Source organism: Sciurus carolinensis, chromosome 7, assembly GCF_902686445.1.
Source record: "Sciurus carolinensis chromosome 7, mSciCar1.2, whole genome shotgun sequence".
Lineage (NCBI taxonomy): Eukaryota > Metazoa > Chordata > Mammalia > Rodentia > Sciuridae > Sciurus > Sciurus carolinensis.
This window is the reverse complement of record NC_062219.1, coordinates 56,627,948-56,651,113: the sequence shown is the minus strand read 5'-3', so window position 1 is coordinate 56,651,113 and position 23,166 is coordinate 56,627,948. Positions and strand designations below refer to the sequence as shown.

General features: G+C 38.1%; 1 protein-coding gene across 1 annotated transcript in view; it reads left to right on the top strand.

Moving 5' to 3' along the window:
- Positions 1-23,166, top strand: part of Crybg1 (crystallin beta-gamma domain containing 1) — a 187,153-nt gene that overhangs the window by 58,759 nt on the left and 105,228 nt on the right. The window contains exon 2 of the mRNA XM_047557264.1: positions 22,951-23,059. Within this exon, the coding sequence (XP_047413220.1) occupies positions 22,951-23,059 (109 nt within the window). The remainder of the gene's footprint in view (positions 1-22,950; positions 23,060-23,166) is intronic.

Genomic DNA, 23,166 nt, shown 5'->3' with positions numbered 1-23,166 from the left:
CGTTTATATTTCTGGTGTCAACTTCCCAGAATCAAATCCAACAGCCTTCTCAACATCTCCACTGGAATGTCTAATGTGCCTTCCTAACAATCCAATTAGCCAGGCACTTGGTATTAGAATGACTTCTCTTTATGGGGATTTTTACATCCCAAAACAACTCATGATTCACTTCCCCCAAAACCTGCCCTTTCCACATTGTTCCCCATCTCAGTAAATCTCCATAACCCAACAATGCAGGACAAAAATCTTAGAATCATCCTGTTCAGCTTTGTTCCTCTCATGCCTCTTCTTCAAAATATGTCAAGAATCTGCCCACTTCTTAGCACATTCACCACTACTATCATCCTACTCTGTCCTCTCTAGCTTGGATGTTTCCAGTGTCCTGCTGCCTGGTCTTCCTCTTTTCACTCTTGTTCTACCTACAGTCTGTTCTCTATAAAGGGATTCCTGAAATCCTGTCCTATTTCCAAAACCCTCCAGTGCTTCCCATTATACTCAGAATGAAATCTGAAGCCACGTGGCCTATGACCTGGTCCCTTGTTGTGGCTGCCTCTGTCTGCCTCACTCAGCCCCTCCAGACACACTGGCCCTTGTGACTTCCCAGACCACGTCAAGCGCGGGCTTCTCTGCTGACTGTTCCCTCTGTAGTAATATTGTTCCCTGAGATGTGCGCTTGGCTCACTGCCTCATGTTATTTGTCTCTGTTCCAACATTATCCTTCAGAAAGGCCTGCCCTGACATCCCTTAAAACAGTACCTTCCATCACTTTTTCCTCTTTGTCCACTTCGTTTTGTGTTTGTTATTCTACGTCTTTCTCATTCAAAATGTAAATTCCTTCACTGTGGCAAGTCATTCAAAAATTTTGTGGTTGAATGAATTACTATTTCTATTGAATGGCACAATGTGTATTATAAATTGGCAGGCACGAAAGACTAAATATTTCCACTCTCCTGGCATTTCATGTGTCTGATGTAAACAACAAATACAATGCACCATAATATATAGTATATTTTCTTTAGAAATTTGAAACTAGTACATGCATGTCATTTATAGTAGTAAAATATTACAATAAAGGACTTGATAACAATTAAAATTTGTAATGAGGTTTGTAGTTTACAAAGTGATTTCACAAGTACTGTCTCACTTAACTTTTATAAATGTGGTGCGTTATCATCATTCTTATTTTACAGGTGATGAATCTCAAAATCAGATAAATTGTCTTGCCCAAGACACAGTTAACGTGGCAGAGATGGCATTTTAAATAAGGTCTTTTGATACCAAATAGATTCCCCTTTTACTCTGAGGACATGTAGGAAACGTTGGGCGTAAGGCAGGCACCTCAGTCCTCCAGTCCATTGTCCTCTCCAGTCATTGAATCATCATCCTAAATTCTAGAGCAGCTTGGCAAAGCCAAAGGGTGCGAAGGATCTTTGTGGAGTGGCATATCAGGTGTTCCGAGGTGTGGCAGCTGCTCCACCTTTTTATCAGATGATCAAGAGTATCCTTTCTTTGATCTTTTGTAATGCAAATTATTCTTTGAGGTTCTAGAAACAATCCAACTAGCCAGGCCCTTAGTATTAGAAGGATTTCTATTTATGGGGATTTTTACAGTATTTTAGATTCTTTGGAGTAGAAAAACTAATTTGTAGGGATGGCAGAGTTAGCAACCTAGGAACTTTATTCTTTGGCAGACTTACATTCCTTTCAGTTTCTTCCATTTTCCATCTTTGTGTTGGAATATATCACAGTTTTCAGCCATGCTAATCAGGGTTATACCTTCTCTGAATAAAGAAAGGTTGATGGTTCTTTGTGAGGTAGAGAGTGTATGTTCTAGGAAGAAGGGAAACTATGAGGGCCAACAGAGGTAGAGGACACCTCAAAGGCTGGAGTTCACAGGAAGGCTGATCTGGATAAATCATTGTGATAAGATGGTGGTGCCTCATTTCTTCCTTTTGCATAGCAAATACTCTTGGGGATCATCAGATTAACTAACAAAAGGACAGATGTCCAAAATGTATGTGAAAAATTTTTCCTGTATATTCCCAGAGTTATGTAGCACAAGACTGACCAGATACAATAGTTTAAATGCGTGAAGGTGCAAAATACTTGAAGCCACTTACTTGGAACCAAAATGTGGCTTTTAATATTACCTGCTATTACTATGGGACACATCTCTTTCTAAACATTCAAGTTACTGAATAGTCAAACTATTTTATATTAAAGATGGAGCTCCCAGCTCCACAACTTACTGTGTGACGTGAAGAAAAGTAATCTCCTTGAGTCTCAGTTTCCTCATCTGTGTAAAATGCCAGTAATAATTTCTAGCTCATTGGTTCATTGTGAGGAGTATACAGGGCAAAGATGTAAAGTACTTGTTCAGTGCATGGGATACAGCATTTACTTAACAGAAAGTAGTTATTAGCCAGGCACAGTGGAACACACCTGTAATCCCGAGTCTTGGGACGCTGAGGCAGGAGGATCACAAGTTCAAAGCCAGCCTCAGCAACTTAGTGAGGCCCTAAGCAACTCAGCAAGACCCTGCCTCTAAATAAAAATGTAAAAAGGGCTGGGGAACGTGGCTCAGTGGTTGAGCACCCCTGGGTTCAATCCCAGTACCAGGGAAAAAAAAGTAGTTATTAATATTAAACTAGAATTTTCAAAGTCCTTAATACTACTTTGTTGAGCCTGTTTTCCCTCTCCTACTACCCTATTAATTTCAAATAGTAAGAGATCAATTAAGAAATATATTACATGTTATTTTTAAAATCTTCCCATCACCTATTCTTTCTAAAGTATTCCTATTCAGATTTCAGATCCCATCTAATAAATTTTTTAAAACAGTGTGTTCTCTGCAGATGATTTCCTCAAGAAATGACCAAGTGTGATATATTAATAAAAAATAGATTTTAGTACAAAGCTTTGTGACTTCAGCCTGTTTCTGTTATCTATTGCTGTACAATATTGACCCTCAAATTTGTGACTTAAAATAATAATCATTTATTGCTTCTAATGATTCTGTGCAACTTGAGCTTGTGCAGGGTGTGTGGGATCAGCTTGACTCTCCTGCACACGATAGCTTCTGAGGCAGGAACCTCTGCGATGGCTCCTTTGTCCTAAGCCTGTCTACTCAGCAAAGGTGGCGTGACTAGCTGGGAGCTGACCAGAACAAGTCTCCTGGGGTCAAATGTCTGGGACCTTTGTTTTTACAGTTAACTGGGTTCTAAGCTTCTCTCCACATAGTCCCATGGCCTTTCTGTCTCCATGTGACCTTTCTGGTAGGGTATCTTTACTTCTAACGAGGTAGCTCAATAGAGGAACCCAATTCCCTGCTTGATTGAGAAGCAGCATGCAGTAGGCACAGGGGAATTGTCAGGACCATCTTTGGAAACTTGCTACCACAGTCTTCCTAACAAGGTGTTCAGATAGCCTTCTAATGCACCACTTGGTTTTTATTTTTTTGCTTGTTTTTGTTTTGTTGTGGAGATGGGGGTCTTGCTGTGTTACCAAGCTGGCCTAGTACTAATGCATTCAAGTAATCCTCCTGCCTTAGGCTCTTGAGTTGCTGGAACTACAGATGCATGCCACTGCATGTGGCTCAATCCTGCTTTGCTATTATTATTGTTATTACTATTATTATTATTATTATTATTATTTTCAGTGTTGGAGATGGAACCCAGGACCCAGTGCATGCTAGGAAAGCACTATACACTTAACTCCTCCTCTAGCCCCAAACCTGATTTTGGAATAAACCTGTCTCTAGAAAATCAGTAACCTGCCCAAGAATTATATGCATTTACTCATAGGTAGAAACTTTAATCTTTGATTCAATTCAGATACTTTTTTTCACACAGTCTTCCTAAACTAAACCATTCAGGACTGGGAATGCAGCTCAGTGGTAGAGCCCTTGCCTAGTATGCATGTGCTAGGTTCCATCCCCAGCACCACAAAAAAAATAAATAAATAAAAAATAAGTAAACCAGAATATTCAGATTCTGAACTATTTTGGGAATCATGTCTGAGGTAGACTCTAAAATAATATTATAGACCCATGTGGACAAACAAATTACTTGTTCCAATTGAACAAATACCCCAAACCTGAAAAAATGGTATGAGGCTCTGTTTTATTGTCTTAATCTTTCTAGCTGTAGATGAGAAGCTCATACCACAAAAGGGAAGATTTATGCAGAAATGGTCACACTGTTTTGCAGCATGTTTTATTTTTGTTTTGATCACTTTAAATTTTTTTGTGATAGGACTTTTCTTGTGAAAGGGATCATTTGGCATGTTTCTGCACCCTAAGGCACAAACTGTATAGTGGGTTGGCTGGCTCCTGGGAGTTCCATCAAATCTAAGAGCTGGTCTGGGTCCACTCTGGTCTCATAGGGCCAGATGTTGTCAGCAGGTGCAAATGACATAATGAGTTCACCACCCACAGACTGTGTTGACATGGGGGGTTCTTGACACTGTTTGCTTAGGCATCAATTAGATTATATATGCTTGTGGGCAGTCCCTGTTTTATAGGAAACATTGCTGTGAATGCTGAGTATGTTCATTTTTTAAACATTTTTTTATTTGTTCTAATTAATTGTAATGGACCAGGATATTTATTCTAGCATTGCAGAAATCACTGCTCTCTTCTAAATGCCTCTCATCTTTTGCATCTTTGAAAGTGAAACATTCGAATAACCAGAATCTCTTAACTGTACCTTATAACCTAGATTCCTTGGGAAACGAATCACCATTAATTCAGAGTTGTCTTACCTTACTTCTGTACTTTCACTAATTTCCACATGATTTTGCCCACTTCAGAAACTTTAAATGAAAGGAGGTCCATTAAGAGAAACAACACAACTTCTTTAAAAAAACTTTGGATTTTTTCCCCTATTTTTAATTAGAGCATTATAAACATACATAATAGTGGGATAGCAAAATACATACATACATACATAGCAAAATAATTTGGCCAATATCATTTCCCAGTATTCCCTTTTCCTGCCCTTCCTCCTTCTCTAAAATGCTTTGTAATATAATAGGTTTCATAACTTGAAGGAAACAAAAAAATTCACATTATACTTTAAATCCCTTCTTTTCTCCCTTCCTCTTTCCCTTCTCAGACATTTACTAAGTGTCTCTTATGTGAATTTCTTGTACTAAAAGCCATTGGTGCGCAGGTGAAGGATACCCAGTACTCAACTTCCAGGGAGTTAGTGTGTTCTTGGGGAAATTCAAAGGGTACTGGAGGGCTTCAATAAATGAGTTCATGGTGCAACACTGTCACCCAAACAGAAGTTATTCTGGTGAGTGTACCCAGGGATACATATTCTCTGAAAAACATCCTAATATTTAACAGCAATAATTAGATGCTATTTTCTATTCCATATATGTGTGTATGTGTGTGTGTGTGGTGTATGGGAGGATTCAACCAACTCATGGCCTCCCACATGCTAGGCAAACACTCTATCACTGAACTGCATCCTCATCCCTTTTTATTTTGTTGGAGGCAACCCTCACTAAATTGCTGAGACTGGCACTGAACTTGTGATCCTCCTGCTTCAGTCTCCTGAGTTGCTAGGATTACAGGCAGGCGGTACCCAACTGCTCTTTTCCATTCTTATGATAATCTCCCTCCCCTTTGTTTTTATGTAAAATAAAATGACTCTCACTTTAAACAGGCAAGTCAGGGTTGCCATGACGATAAAGAGGTGAAGTACGTAAATAATTACCTTTCAAATTATAAAGAGTTTTGCAATTGTAAGACATTGTCAATACTGTTCCCTTTTTGGCCAAAGTGAAAGGAAACCAAAAGCTGTTTGAAGCCTAAAGTGTTCTGGCAAGTTTGAGCTCCAGTTTCCCAGAACTTTGGGGGTTGGTTGCTGGGATGTCCCTCTGAGGATAAATGTTGTGTTCTTCCTAGTGCCTACATTTATTTCAGTTATTTAAATCTTTTGACTAGAGTTATTATGGCAATAGAGTGAAATGATTAAAACCTGCTTTCATGGCTGAGATACGCTTTGAGTTTTTATAATACAATGTCTATATGTTTGAAGTCCATGAGACTCATACAGTGACCTGGGCCAGATCTAATATAGAGAGGAAACACTGTCTGGCAGTCCTTATGCAGGTTACTTTTAAAAGCTGGAAACTGGGATGTGTAAGTGGTGGCAGAGGTAAGAACATTAGCTATCTACTGCCATGTAATAAATTATCCCAACATTCACTGGCTTAAAACGACAAGTATTTATCATCTCACAATTTGAACAGGTCAGGAATTCAGGAGCAGCAACCCAGACTCTCACTTAGAATGCCATGAAGTTGTCAAGCAGGGCCACAGTCATCCGAAGGTTTGCTTAGGACTGCACGATCCACTTCCAAATTCAGTCATGCTGCTGTTATCAGGAGACCTCAGTTCCTCACTGTCTCCTGACTGGATGCCTCAGATCCTTGCCATGTGGCCTCTCCAAAGATGATGTGGAAGCTGGCTTCCTTCACAGCAAGTGCAGAGAGAGAGACAGACAGAAGTGCACAGTGTAATTACACAGTTAAAGAAATGAGAATATCATCACTTCTGTATGAGAGGGATCTATATGAGAGTATAAAATACTGAGAGGTGAGAATTATATGAGATATCTTGGAGGATAGCTATTGTCAAGAAATTTAAGTCAATTTAAGAATTATTAAGACTTCTGATCTGTACTAAGACTGTGGACAATTTTTGCCTATCTTCAAATTTATCCAAACTTGGGAAACTTGAGTTTGATGTTGTATTTCATTTATCTGGTAATAGTTACTAGAGTTTTAGGAGTGCTTATTCCTCAGCAGTGAAAGTTTTAGACGTATAAAAAGAACACACTGTGCCAAGCAACCTTGCAGGAGTTTATAAACTAAAATAGGGGTCAGCAAACTTTTTTCTGTAAAGGGCCAGGCAGTCAATATTTTAGGCACTGTCAATCATACAGTGTCTGTTGGAACTGCTCAACTCTGCCATTCCAGCAGTAAAGCATCACTTCTGCATTACAAGTACTGTGTGGTCCTCCCAGTAAACTCTATTTACAAAAATAGTGGATGTGCCAGAGCTGGCCAGCAGGTCACAATTCACCAGCTTCTGAGGTTAAAAAACAAGAACAAACAAACAAAAACCCTGTAGAATACTAGATCAGAAGGTTTTATCCAGTATCATGTGGAAGAGCAAAGATTTACTTATAAATCTCCCCAATTTCATCTTATAGATTCATTAATTTGCTCTATACAATATGAATGGAGAACAAAAAAGAGGTATAGGAAGAATGAAAAGATACAGAGAACTGAAAAATGAAACAATGAATGGAATCAGGATACTCTTTCATTATGAGTTCCTTGTCCCCTTTTTAAGTATAATAAATGATTTTGAAATTACCATTAGGAAACAAAACAAAATCATTCTTTCAATTTCTGTGCTGTCCTGCCCCCACCTCAATCTAGTTCCCACCACCACAAAATTACTTTCCATGATTGATTTTTAGTTCTCTGACAAATGTCAAAACAGGTCTTGATTGCCTTAAACAGGGTGAAATTTCCCACAAATCTTGTTTTCCTTGCAAATCTTAAAAACAAATGGTGGCTTAGAAACCATTCAAGAAAAAAAAAGTTGTAGGTTTTCCTGAGATAACTGACGATAACCTGGAGTAGCCCAAGATTGAAGTTGGGAATTATTGGCCTAAGGAATTGGGAAAAAGAAATTGAGACTGGCAGGCAAAATCTTTGCATTAATATTTTATTGGATTATGTGAAAAGGTCTGTTCCATCGTCAGGGTCTTACCTTCTATCACTGCCACTCAAAATCCTTATTTAAACTTCCCTGAGGAGCCTATTAGGAGTTTTAAAACTTTTTTATTAGATATTTTTCTTGTTAGAACAGAGTGTATGTCAATTTTGGAAATACAGAAAAGAATATAAATCCCTCATGACCCAACTAGCCAGAGATGACTGCTTTCATCTCTGAAAGGTTTTAGTGTCTAGCCTTTCAGTATGTTCCTGAATATGTAATATTGTTGGTGCACAATTTCTTATCCTACTTTAAAAAAAAATCATATCAGAAACTTGACCTATGCAATAATGTAATCATTACCTGAAAGGGTTGAGTTGTTTGCAGATTTTCCTACCAGAAATAAGATGGCAAGAATTGTTATAAATAAATCTTGAAATCCTCCTTTAATTATTTGCTTAGAATCATTTCAGGAAGTTGAATTACAGAGTTTTGGTATATTAGCATTTTTAAGTCTCTTGATAAGTACTGATAAGTTGCTTACTAAAAGGCAGTAACAAGTAACAATTGACTCCTTAGTAGTATGTAAAAGCACTGAACACCATCAATTTGAAAATTGCATCCTATTTTTACTTTCATTTGCATATTTTGGTTCCTAGTAAGGTTGGAAAGATTTCATTAACCCTTTATTTCTTCCTTTGAAAATTGTTGTATGTTCTTTTGTCTGGTGTGACTTTTAACCAGTTGTTGGGAATATTTGTTGAAAATGTTTTCTTGGTTTGTTATCTTTATTTTTTTAATGTAGGGGAGATTTTTTTAAATTTTTGCATATGAAATTACCAATATTCTTCTCTTTATTTCAATTGCTTTTAAGCTTGGGAAGTTCTTTCCCACCCTGCATTATCTTCTAATATGCCTTAATATGACTTCTAATCTTCTTTGTGATTTGATGTTTCTACACTTGATTCTTTTAGCCACAAGGAATTAACTATGATGTAAGGTGTAACTGGCTAGGATTTAAAGAACTGGGTGGTATAGAAACACACTGTTTAATGTAGAGATTCTTAGTACTCCAATTCTTGACTTTATTCCACAGTTTCTTATTTCCTAAACCAACATTTTTTTATCCTGGGCTTTTTGGTATCTTTGGGGGACCCTGGATGGCAATAGATGCACATCTTTTTGCTTCCTTCTTCCCTCCAAAGGTTAGTAAATGAACTTTACTTGAGCCTCACATATACTGTCAGAGAGGAGACTGGCATATGCCAAACATTATTTAAAGGTAGTCAGAAGATCCACTGCTCTAAAAATATCTCCTCCTCTGAGTTATTATTGATGCCAGCAGTACCTGGTACTTCCTCTCTTTGCATTAAATATTAACCTCTCCCTAAGTCTTCTTTTAAAATGCACATTCATCTCAGTGGAATAGCACAATATACTACTTTCCTAGAGCTGCCCTAAAAACTTTCCACAAACCTGGTACACCTAAAACAACATAAATTTATTTCTCTCATAGTTCTGGAGGCTAGAAGCACAGTGCCAAGGTGTGGGCAGGATTTTGTCCCTTTTGCAGGCTCCGGGGAAAGGCTGCCTCCTTGATTCCTGGTTTCTGGGAGTTGCCAGCAAATTCTTATGTTCTCCCTGGACTGCAGAGGCATCACTTGGATCTCTGCCTCTGTTACCACAAGGTCTTCCTCCCTCTGCATCTGTGTGCAGCTGGTCCTGTAATCAGATAAATAATAAATCCAGATGTGTTTTACTTTCTCAGTATCTTGCTTACAAATTAAGTGTGGAATTCAAGTTCTTACCTGTTGTTTAGTTAGGTTGGTTGATATCTTCCTATTCTAATAGTAGAACAGATAAATTATTTGATAGTGAATTAAAAAAATAAAATAGTAATCCATTGGAATTATTCATAAAATAGTTTGACATCAAATCATTTCTGCTTTCAAAATATGGATAAATTAAAATAAATTATCATTTTCTCGTATTTAAAGTTTAGTGATATAAGATTTGGTAACAAAAAACAAATACTTTGAGTATTTCCTAAATGAGGAACTCTTAGACTTTCTTCTTTTAAAGGGAACAAAGGATGACAGTCTAGGAAATGCTTTTGCTAATAAAATTTTCATTCTTTTCGATGAAAAGTAGTTGCCAAAACTGGGGAAATGCCATTTCTTTTTTCCATCTTAAGCAATATGGGAAATGAAAATTTTGAATTAAATTTATATATCTCCTTCTTGACTTCATGAATTACTCATTTTTAGAAGCATTTTCATATATACAATGATTCTCCTGTTTATTTCTTCAAGTTTATTTTCTTTTTGGATTATTGGCAATATTCATACATTTCTGTTATAAAACCAATATGAAGATTATTTTTAAGGGAAGAAGATGAGCCCAGCTAGCTTTTCCTGTTAGACTATGCCCAATTTTCACAGTCGAATATTGTGAAAGTCCCTTCTTTAATCTTGAGCAGAAATAAAAGTCTGCTGTGTGCATAGAGACGCTGACTCACAGGTGTTCATTCCATCTGATGAGATAACACTCCCTCATTTAAAATCCTGTTAAACAAAATAAATATTTTCTTGGGACAGAATGCTTTGTGGTTTAGTGACTCAACTCTCTCCCAGTGCTAAAAGCTCAGATTCTCAATCAGCCAGTGGCACAAGAAAAAACTTGTTTTATATCATCCCCCATAAAAATAAAAGCATTTATTTTATACCCATTGAGTACAGATAATAGGGATAGAAGATAATATGGGTCTTGGTTCCCCAAAAGCCTATAATTGACTTGAGAAGCTGATATATATTCACAGAAAATCTGATATGAACACTTATCAAATATTACTAGATTGAGCCACAGGAAGTTGCCTTATTAACTACAAAAATGATACTTCATGAAGGTACTTTCCCTTACCTGCACAGTGCACGTCCTTCGGTTCTTTGTACATCAACAACTGTGTGTGCCAGGTGCAGTGTCACACATCTGTGATCCCAGCAACTCAGGAGGATGGGGCAGAAGGATCAAAGTTCAAGGCCGTCCTGGGGAACTTAGCAAGACTCTGTCTCAATTTTTTTTAAAAAAGGGATGGAGATGTAGCTCAGCAGTAGAGTGCTTGCCTAGCTCGTGAAAGTTCCTAGGCCCAAGTTCCAAAACTGAGAAAAAAAATAGAGCTGTATGTACAGAGGCCTGTGCTGATCCTGGTAACCTGGGCGCTCAGCCTGGCGCAAGTGGGAGGTAGGGGCTGTTCTCTGGAGAGCTGCGGGTGTGCTGTGCTGTCTCTTCTGCCTTCAGGTATCCTTCCGCAGCTACATCATTGCCTCATGTGGGAACTTTTCTTCCTCCTGAACACATCCTCCCCTTATACAGGACACTTTTCTCTCTTCTTTCTTGTCTTCCCCAAGGAAAATCTCTTTTTTCCCCTCACTTCCTCTTCCTCTTTCTATCTTTGTTTCTTCATTCATTCCACTGTGAATATCCATCACTCAGTTGATGACCATAAAACCTAAGAGGAAAGCTAGTGAAATATTTGTATGAAGGACAGGGAAAACCATGAGTCTTGATGTGAAATTAGAAATCATAATAAGAAATATCTGGTAGCAATGAAAGTTCTAGAAAGTTACATTATATTCTCTGAAAAATTCTCCGTCCATCATCTCTTTCTGATTAAATGATTTTTCTTAATAATCTCTTATCTAAGTAAGAATAATTTGTACTCAAGAAAACTATATACTACTTCTCAGACTATTTTATTGCTTTCAAACCAATATTGAAATGACTATGATTCATAATGATATGTATGACTACATATGCATTATATATATGCATTATACATATATACATACATGCATGAGTGTCATTATGATGTAATATTTTAGCTGCATGAAATTACTTTCAGGGGATTGTCTCTGAATCAAAACATCATTTATAACCTTATATTTATAATATAATAAATCAGTCTCTTTCAAAAAAGTTTTGGAACATAACCCTTCTGGGTATTGGGATTTCCTTTAAATGGGATAGCTAAGGGGCAAGGAAACACAAAATTTGTTACAATCAGGCAAGTCTTGAAAGAATTGAGTTTTCAAATTAGACTTGATGGAATTTGATAGCTGAAGATAGCAAAGGAAACAGGGAAAGAATTAATAGGAAACCCAAGCAAAGAATAATGAAGCAAGATGTATATGAGGGAAGGGCAGGTCAATCTCTCTGACCACAAATTAAAGTTTGAGTTTGGAGAGAGAGGAGGATGGGCTTAGAGCCCTTTGGCAGGATCCATTGTGGGAAATTTGAGGCTGACATTTGGAGCTTGTTGCCAGCATCCCTGTAAGGACAACTTTATTGCACTAGATGGAGAGTTGGAGACACTGTGATAATCTTATCTTGCCTCTGCACAGGAGAGAATTTTTATTCATGGGAGCTGAGATAACAATTATCAGTCTCAGATTCATCTTCCTAGCCTTTCCATCACCTTCCGTCAGCAGATTTGTTTCTTGGTGTGCCCCTAACACCCACTGATTTTTAATTAGAAGTGATTTCTAATTAGAAATGTTAGAAGTGATTTTCAATTAGAGTTTTCTGTTGTAACATTAGTACCAGTTAAAAATACTAATTGGACTAACTCATTAGCAATATGATAACAATTCTAATCACTGCAAAAAAAAAAAAAAAAAAGTTACCCTTAAGCAACTCTGTCCCTTGTGGAGTTTGCCCACCTGTTGCAGGTAGGAGAACCAAATGTGATTCAGGCAATTAGGAATTATGTGCTAATTATTGATCATTTTACATTAATCATTGAACAATTCGAAAGTATTTTGAAACTGAGTAAGTTAAACATGTTGAAACATCAAGAAAATTAATGTAAAAACTAACCTCCATAGAAGTACTTAAAAACTAAGGAAAAAAAAACCTACTCTCATATTTTAAAATAATTTATTTTCACATTATAGTAAAAACTATTTTTTTTTTTTACTGTAAGCACCCTATGATGTTGAGAATGTTTTAGATGTCTTATAAATAACCTTAAAAGACTCAATTCTCACTTCTAGTTTTCTAAGATTTACAGACAATCATAATGGGAGAATATTTTGAGGGGAGCCTTTAAATCGTTGAATTGTAGCTGTGACAATGTTGAGTATCTGATTTGTAAGAAAAGTAGCATTTGTGAGTTCAGAAGATAAAGATGTTAAACAACTTTGATAGAAGGAACAGTAACACAATTTCTCTTGAGACTTTATTGCCTCTAGAAAAGCCACAAAGTATCAATGTTTGATGAAGATAATTCTTTGAGTACCTGGAAGGCAGATGAATTTCCCGACAGGTTTTTAGAGGCCCCAGAGTTTCAGAGACTCTTACTAATTGATTGCCATTGACATGAGTTGTCTTAGACTAGTGAGCTTGGGTGGGGCAAAGGTAAACAAAATAGGCAGATGATGCATATTAAATATACTATAAAGTCAACTTCAAAGCAGGTGACATCACATAGACTTCTGGGAAATAATAACAGGCAGAGCATCTAACATGCAACCATGGTGGTTAAGAGGAGGTGCTTTTTTGGACCAGAGCTTTCTATTGACATTATTTGAATCAATCAATAAGCAGCAACAGGCTCTGTAAGCAGCTGCTGAAGTCATGAATCACACCATCTTTGCAGAAAGAGCTTTGTACTTGTCCAGGAAACCTTTGCTGAACATCTATGATGGGACAGAGGTTATATGTCACAGCAGAAACAAAGGGAGCCTTCTTATGGTAGGAAGTCCTATAAGAAGTTCACTCCAGGAGGTGAGAGTAAGAGCTGTTAATGAGGCTAAAATATATAGAGCAAAAACTGCCTGGAACACAGGGTGGATCAGGGAGCTATGTTTGAAGAAACAGACTTGATCCCCAAAGATGGAAGCACTTGAGTACTAGACTATGCAGTTAGGACTTTATTCTTTAGTCAGGGCTGAGTCGTCTAATGATTTTCATATGAAAGTACACCAGGAAGATCAATTCTTTGCAAAGTGAGATTGGGTTAGAGACAGCAAGAGATACCTGATGGCGGAGAATAGCTAGAAATGAAACTGAGGATGTTCTGAAGTCAGAAACCAGGATGGTGGTGACTGGAATAGACAAGGGGAAATAGACATCCCCTTGATGAGCCACGGGTTTCATGTCTTTATATCTGCCACTGTATCACTTGCTCCTCTGAAGGATATACAGTAGGTTATATTCAGTTAAAAATGCAGACAGGTAAAGATCAGAAAACTAAAGGCCAGAGAAACTACTTTGCAGAAGATACATTCATAAAACTCTCTAATTACTAAAATTGATTCACTGTCATGTTGTCTGAAAATCAGTGGATTAGAAAAAGAAAAGCTTTGCCCGGAACTTAAGAATGAAAGGTATTTCTCCCTTCACTCCCAAAGACAGCACATGAAGGAAGATGGTAGCTAACATGGCCTCTCAGCCTCCCCGTAATGAGTCCAGCAAAGAGTTATGGTGCAGCTGCATCTTGTTGTGCCCCTCAAAGTAAGCTCACATGTGATGGCAAATGTCTCTTGACAGTGATCAGAAATGGGTTGACTGGAGCAGGTGGGCTCAGGTATGCCTCAGAATGCCACTGGTTATTGAAGAGTGATCGCTTTTCCCTGTACCTATAACCATCTTCTGCTAGGCTTCTTCCTTCTCGCCTGCTCCATGGTAGTTTTGTGTTACAAAAGGATAGCAATTTTTATATAAAAATAATTTGTATGTATTATAAAAACTATATATATAAATCATATATATATTACAGTACTGGGTACTGAATTCAGGGGCACTTTACCACTGAACTACATAACCAGCCCCTTTTTTAAAAAAATATTTTTTTTAGTTGTAGATGGACCCAATACCTTTATTTTATTTATTTATCTTTATTTTTAAATTTTTTAATTTTTACAGACTGCATTTTGATTCATTGTACACAAATGGGGTACGTCTTTTCATTTCTATGGTTGTGCATGATGTAGATTCACATCATTTGTGTAATCATACATGTACATAGGGTAATGATGTCTATCTCATTCCACCATTTTTCATACCCTCCCTCCCTCTCATTTCCCTCTGCATAATCTAAAGTTCCTCCATTCTTCTCTTACCCCCATCCCCCCACCCCCATTATATATCATCATCCATTTATCAGGGAAAACATTTGGCCTTTGGTTTTTTGGGATTGGCTTATTTCACTTAGCATGATATTCTCCAATTCCATTCATTTATCTGCAAATGCCATAATATTATTATTCTTTATGGCTGAATAATATTCCATTGTGTATATTTACCACAGTTTCTTTATCCATTCATCTGTTGAAGGGCATCTAAGTTGGTTCCACAATCTAGCTATTGTGAATTGAGCTGCTATAAACATTGATGTGACTGTGTTATTGTAGTATGCTAATTTTAAGTCCTTTGGGTATAAACCGAGGAGTGGGATAACTGAGTCAAAAGGTGGGTCCATTCCAAGTTTTCTGAGGAATCTCCACACTGCTTTCCAGAGTGGTTGCACCAATTTGCAACTCCACCAGCAATGTAAAAGTGTGCCTTTTCCCCATTGAACCCAGTGTTCACATGTGCTAGGCAAGTGCTCTACCACTCAGCTACAACCCCAGCTTTAGCCCTTTTTTTTGTTTTTTTTTTTTTGTTTTTTTTTTTTGTTTTTTGTTGTTGTTGTTTTTTTATTTAGAGATAAGGCATTACTAAGTTGCTGAGGCTGGCCTGAAATTTTCAATCTTTTTGTCTCAGGCTCCCCAACTTTGGGGATTACAGACATGTGCCACATGCCCAGTCCAGCAAGGACAGCAATTTAAAACATTCTCCCTTGCATTGTTAGTTTGATGTTTGAACTTGGGTCGTTACTCTTTTGGAAGGGGGAGTATATATGCTGTCAAAAGAAAAATGACATTTTTTATTCTCTGCCATTAGATTATAGGAATTTGAGTCACCTTAAAAGGAAAATTTCCACAACTGAAATTCTTTTGTATTTTGACAACTGTAAACTGAACTTGTCCAATTTGAATGTTATAAGGGGAAGCAGAAAAAAAACCATGATCTTCAGCTCTTCTAATTGAGAGCGTGTGAAATCATGCACGAAACCCGAGACTCTTGGTAAACCCGAACCCCTCCTCCAGGCACAGACCTCTGTGTTCCTAATCGACCTGGGGCTTTGGGCAGTGGTTCCTGGGTTGTGTGATCCTCCGTCTCTGCTTCTGTCTGCTCTCACCTGGAATAGGATCACCCTTCCTCTGGGACCAATGCTAAGAAAGCAATACCTTGTTGAGCCCTGCCTGCTACTGGGTAGATTTCTTAGTTTGTTAATCATGTAGAGTGATCCTACAAGACCAAAATTTTCATCTTACCAGTCCTGAGATAGTTTGGGTAAGTTTCACAGACTCTGAAGCACCCAAAAGCTGAGATTTCACCAAATGGGAGTACTAGCGCAAAGGTCCCCAGCCTTGGTAGGAGAGATGATCTGCATCGTACTGGTTAGATATTAGGGAAATTTGGACATTTCTGTCCACACAGTGTTTTGAGAAATGGCTTCCAGTCTTTGAGTCACCATTTAAAGCATCAACATGCCCAGGAAAATGGATACCATCAGAGAGCAGAGGCTGGCTGGAGTAGGGAGCATTGTTTTTTACTAAAACAGGGATGAGTAGATTGATATTCTTGTGCAACCACTAGATGGCAGGCTTTTGGCATTCTGTTACCTTTTTTTTTTTTTTTTTTTTTTTGACATTCAACAGTATCAACAGGGCAGGGTTCTTTATATTGCTAAAACTTTGAGGATGTTTTGAATTTTTAAAGCTCAAATGAGCATGGAAAATTGTTTTTATTTCCTCATCCAGTGGGGATTTTGTGAGCATAACATTCACCTATTGAGAATTTGAAATTAGTCTCAGCTAAAAGTCAAGTGGGTTCTCTACTTCTATCTGCCATGTGGCCTTGGACAATGAATATCACTGGGCCTCAGTGAACTCATCTGCAAAACAATAAAGTTTCATCTCTAGATTATTTCTAAGGCATCTTCCAGATATTCTCATTTCTGTATCATTTCATATTTGAACCTGAAAAATATGCTAGCTCAAAGTGTCATCTACAAGATACCTTGTAAGTTATTCTAGAAATGTCAACTGACATTCAGATGTGCAAAATAAAAATAGCTGAGACTTATTGAGCACCTACTATGTGCCAGTATTGGAACACTTTGTATTACTTAAATTGTAATTCCAGATGAGGAGATTCACCTTAGAGAAGTCTAAGAACTAGCTCATGATAACACAACTAATGGTTAGTCTAGCAGGCCTCTGAAATTTCTATGTAAACATTGTGCATTTCATCTTTTTTTTTGGGGGGGGTGAGTACCAGGGATTGAACTCAGGGGCACTTGACCACTGAGTCGCATCCCCAGCCCTGTATTGTGTTTTATTTAGAGACAGGTTCTCACAGACTTGGTGCCTCACTTGGTGAGGCTGGTTTTGAACTCAAGACCCCCCTGGCTCAGCCTCCCAAACCGCTGGGATTACAGGCATGTGCCACCACACCTGGCTGTGCGTTTCATCTTTTAATCAGCTGAGAAAAATATAAATTGAAAGGCACTTTTATTTCTGAAAGAAGAACAGTTTCTACTAATACAAAACCCTTGATTTTCCAGAGGAAATAGTTTGTTTTGAGATGGGTCAGATTTCCATGGTCTGTCTTCTGGGTGTCATTAAATGCCTCTTCATGAGCCTTGACACTGAAGCCTGGCTACTAGTTCCATGAACATTGGTGACTAGTGGGTTCAATGCTCTGCCAGTCACACGGTTGCTCGGGGATAGTATCTGCAAATCTACAGTAAGAAGACTGCAGGCATCAGGACCCTTTTCAGGTCTAGGATTACCTGATGGCAAGTGTCCATAATCTCACACAGAGTCTAAGGTCAGCAGCAGGAAGACTGCACAGTAAATGGTCATTCCACCACTTGACAGTGACGGTAAAGAAACACTAAGCTTGCTATCAGTGTTGTTTGTTAGTGAATTAAATTTTCTCCTTCTTTTGTAGCCATAAAGCTTACATAGCCTTGCAACCAATGCCGTAATTCAGAAAAGTGGTGTTTTAATCTCCATAGGAAATAATCCTTTGTACCTGGAGGCAACTTTCAAAAACTTTGAAATCATAACTTTGAGGCTCAGGAATGCATGTAATAATTCTTTGGCTAGACAATAGGTGGCAGTATAGCATCAATTAACTATCATCGATGATAGTTAAGCCTGATCTTTGTTTTGTTTTGTTTTGTTTAATGATTTGACATGTATGTTATTTCTGAGGCAAGAATTATGGGTTAAAGAAACTCATTTTACTTGCTTTATCCTGAGCTACACACATTAAAATGCTAATGGAATGACTTGATGAGGTCAACCAACGTTCCGAAAACTGGAAGCAAATTTATAGGAAGCAAATGAAGTTCAAATGTAGAGCCTTTCCAAAGCCTTCAGAGAAACCTCAGCACTGTCAATTTTGAAAAAGTAAGATATTTTGTTTTCTTTGTCTTAAAGAGGACCCACCACATTATATAAACCTCAGGCGTCACAATGCTTGGGTTTGTTCAAGAATAACCATGTGACTCTTCTTAAGAAAGAGAAAACAATCTTGCCATTTATTTTGCTACCAACTTATTCTCCAGGGAGAAGGGCAATCTGGCTTTTTAAAGTAAGCCAAATAAAAAGGAAACATAAAGAATAATTAAATGAACTGGCAGATGTTCTACTTATTTATAAGTTTGAGCAAAATCAAGTATTTAACTCTGGGTGTCACTAACAGCATAACATATCTGTGCTTAAAGAGGGAATTACAAAAGTTTATAATTAGAAATTAACAAGTTCTATCCTCTGTTAGACTTCAATGCAGTATGGCAGCATTTAGGGATTTTATTTTATTAACCCAAGAGGTTGTTTTCCTTAATAAGTGACCAGTAGTGACTATTTTCAAAGGAAACTTTAACATTTATAAATCTTAAATTTCTCCAAAGGGAACCATGCTTAGCTTTTCTTATGACCACTGTGGTCTACTGGGAATGAAATTAAAGTTTACTCTTTGGGAAATAAAAATTAACAAACTTTCTAATTGGCCTTTACTATTGCAAACATTTAATAAGGTTGGCTTTTAGACTAGGAAAAATTAACCTTGTTTAATTCTATATGCAACTATTAATGGAACTGAAATATTGCTGCCCACCTAATGAACCTCTATATCTACTAGACCTTATATCCTTGAGGGCAGGTGTTGGGTTGTTCTCCTTATGTACTTTCCTGTCTAACTTAGCGGGAGACCCTCCAGCATGACTGTAAACCCATACTTTCTGTGTCATACAACAAGAAGGTCAGTTTCAGGAGCCAAAGTTGTCCATTAAGTTTGCTGTGAGTAGGAGTTCTGTAATTGACACTCTAAAGAGGAAGTAGAACATGCACATGGGCCAGGGCATGGTGTCCTATGCCTGTAATCCCAGTGGCTTGGGAGGCCAAGGCAAGAGGATCACAAGTTCAAAGCCAGCCTCAGCAACTTAGTGAAGTCCTAAGCAACTTAGTGAGAACTTGTCTCTAAATAAAAAATCTTAAAAAGGCTGCAGGTGTGGCTCAGTGGTAGAAAGAAAAGAAAGCAAATGCTCACGGGATGGCCTGAGTCTCTTGGCTCTCCTGAAGCTGAGTTCTGCTTGTGAAGTGCTTTCAACCCACACATCTCTTGGCTTTGCCTCACCCGCCAACCAAGTCCTAGAACAAACAGAAACAATGGCATTTGTGGCCAGGTGCATGGCAGCACTCCTTGGATCTGGGTCACAAGGAAAAGGAAGTTAGCCAAGGCCTTGGCCTCCATCTCCCTCAAAGCAGGCCATGGGTTACTGAATATACGGCACATGGCATCTCCAATCTTAGAATCATGGTGAAGCAAGGACCTTCCCTGGAACTCTCTATGACACTTCTCCCCTTCTCTGGCTATTGATGAAGTAAACCAGTGTAATCTGTACCTACCCACCTGAGAGATCAGGACCCCAAGCATATAGAAATGCCCCTTGAATAGATGCCGAGTCTTGTTAGTCAGGGAGTACCCATGATTCAACTCAAATTCAATCATCTCTATATCAACTCTACCTCCACCAACAGTGTAGAAAACGCAGGGAACATGTTTCAAGGCTGAACTAGGAAGAGACGGCACACACCAGCATCCCTGCTCCTTCTTTCCTAAACTTGGTTTTTCTCAGGTGCACATCCTCTGGACAGCAAGGTCCTTTGGACTCCAGCCTCAGAGGAATAGGTCCAGTGGACTGGTTTGGTATAGGCATGACAAAAAGTGGCTTCATAACAAGTAGTGACTTCTAGGGAAGATTTCCTCACTTCTAAGCAAGATACATGAGCAGAGAAAGTCCTTTTATCTTCTGAAATCATCATATCTTTATGTGACATCTAGAACCAGAGCCAACACTGAATTCAGCAGCAACTGAATAAACTGATTAAACCAGCTCAATCCCTCCTCTTGTTTTATATGTATTAATAAATTTTGGTTTTATCAGGCTTCTCTGAGTTGGATTTTGCATACTTGCAGGCAAGAGGATCCTAAAATACACACTGGGATTAAATCACAAGTAAAATGTGCAGAAAGAGCAGCCTGGCCAGCATTTAATCATTTAATGCAGAAGTGTCTAATAGAAAGAGAGCTCCTTTTCTGAGTGTCCATCTTCAAATTAAGGTTCAGAAGTACATGTAGATCCCTCTCATCTCTGCAGTCTCTTGAGCCAGTCAATGGTCAATGGTGACATTTTTTTTTCAAAAAGAAAAATATTAAGTATAGCAGTCTCTCTCTCTCTCTCTCTCTCTCTCTCTCTCTCTATATATATATATATATATATATATATGTATGTATGTATATATATATTCACATATATATACACACATATATTTATAGATAGATAGATAGATAGATATCTTGCTGTTTCTCTTGGCATAACTGTGAGCAGGACAGATGAACATTGTGGTTTAGGGTTAGTGAACAATTAATGAAAATAGATCTTAATGCTGTGGTGCATGCTTGTAATCCCCACAGCTCAGGAGGCTGAGGCAGAAGGGTAGTGTGTTCAAAACCAGCCTCAGCAACTTAGCAGGCTCTAAGCAACTTATCAAGGCCCTAAGCAACTCATTGAGACTCTGTCTCTAAATAAAGTATTAAAAGGGCTGGGGATGTGGTTCAGTGGTTAAGCATCCCTGGGTTCAATCCCTCGTCCTTCACCCCCCACCCCAAAAAAAGAAGAGAAAGAAAGAAAATGGATATATCCACCATAGGTCTATAATAGCCTCTAACTTTAAGGTACTTCTCAATTGTTACTTACATTCCCTTGAATTTTTATGCATGGTATAAAATGTTTCAAGAAGTGATCTATTCAGAATGGTTACATATGCAGAATGAAATTGGATTTTTAAATTTCAGTTCTCATCTATACTGTCCAAATTATTTTAATTATGTGTAAGTATTGCTCTTGTAGTACAAAATTTGGAGAAAGACAAAAAGTAGCCTATTGCTGCTAATGTATCTTCACATTTTATATAATGCAAAGAATGTTGTTTTGGGTTTTGTTGTTTTGGTTTGGCTTCTTGGTACTGGGAGTTGAACACAGGAATACTCTACCACTGAACTACATGTCCAGCCTGTTTTTTTTGTTTTGTTTTGTTTTTTGTTTCCTTGTTTGTTTTTTGAGACACGATTGTGCTAAGTTGCTTAAGGCCTCACTAATTATTGCTGAGGCTGGCCTCAAATTTGTGATCCTCATGTCTCAACCTCCTAAGTTGCTAGGGTAACAAGTGTGTACCACTATGCCTGACAAGAATAATGTTTTTTAAAATAAAAATGTAGAGAATAGAATTCCCCAAATTGTGCTCATAAATAACTCCCTTGGTGATATTACCATGTTGATTTGTATCTCCTTGCATTCTGAAATGTTAGTACTTTTCCCTCATTATCTTTTTTCCCTTGGCTCATTGTAGATATTCCACAAAAGTTTCTGTTTCTCCTATGAAACACTGAGGTCTTGAAATTTTAATTCTTTATACTTCATTGGCATTCTTTGTTTGAAGCCTTGAATTTAGGCATGGGAATGTAGCTCACACCTACCTAGCATGTGTGAGGGCCCAGGTTTGATCCACAGGACTGACAAAGAAAAAGAAAAATAAAGGAAGAAAAAGAAAAAGGTAAAACCCTCAATTTTGCTCTAGCATCTTTATTCCAGCCTTAATTATATTGGTTTTTTAAAAAATTATCAAGCTGGATGTGGTGGCATACACCTGTAATCCCAGCAACTCCAGAGGCAAATTCTAGATCAGCCTCAGCAATATAGAAAGTACCTGTCTCAAAGTTTCAAAATTTTAAAAGGGCCTGGGATAAAGCTCAATGGTAGAGCACCCTGGGTTCAATCCCCAGTACTAAACAAACAAACAAACAAAACAAAACAAACAAAAAAAAAACTATCAACCATTGCATTAGTTATGATGCTCAATTGCAGATAATATACCCAACTCCAAGTGCCTTAAAGAATAGGGCATTAACTATCTAACACAGCAAGAACTTCAGATATGGGGCAGTTTAGGACAGCTTAATTCAATCGCTCAGCAATGCATTAATGAGTTACTATCAGATCTCTGCCCTGCTTTCTCCTTAGACTATTCTGGCTAATGCCACTTGTGGCCATAAACGGCCATCACACTCAGCATGCGCAGGCATGACGCAGGCCTTTGGGGAAGAGAACCTGTTTTTTCCTGTGAACTGTCTTTTAAGATAGAGACCTTTCCAGGATTCTTTCAGCAATTGTCCCTCACATCTCATTGGTCAGAATTGCACCAGATAGTGGAGCAAAGTATGAACCCTAGAGGGTCAGGGACACATGCATCAATGTGGTGATGTCAGCAAGAGGGACAAGCATGGGCCTATGCCTAAATCAGTTACCGGTGTGGGGAACAGATCTCAGTATTAGACCAATCATGGTTGACCACCAGGGCTGGACACAGTTTCCTCTGACGCACATGGAGGATGGGTTTCTGAACAAAATCAGAGTTATTCACAAAGAAAAATGTGTGTGGGGGTAGGCAATCATCAAGAGTCTATTAGGAGCTAGGCATGGTGGTGCACTCTGTATCCCAATGACATAACTGTTTCCACTCTTTTTATAGAGTTTTGAATATACCTAATGAAAGTCAAGAAGAGTTCCAGGAATTTACATTGCACACTGCCAACGAGGTGGCTGGTCCCTCACCTGCAGAATCTGGGCTGCATAAAAAGGTAAGACTTCATTTCCAACATTTGTCTCCTGGAAACAAACACTTAAAAAATTAAAGTACTGTAAGGTAACCCATCTGAGAGAAAAACATGAACTTAAAAGGAACATT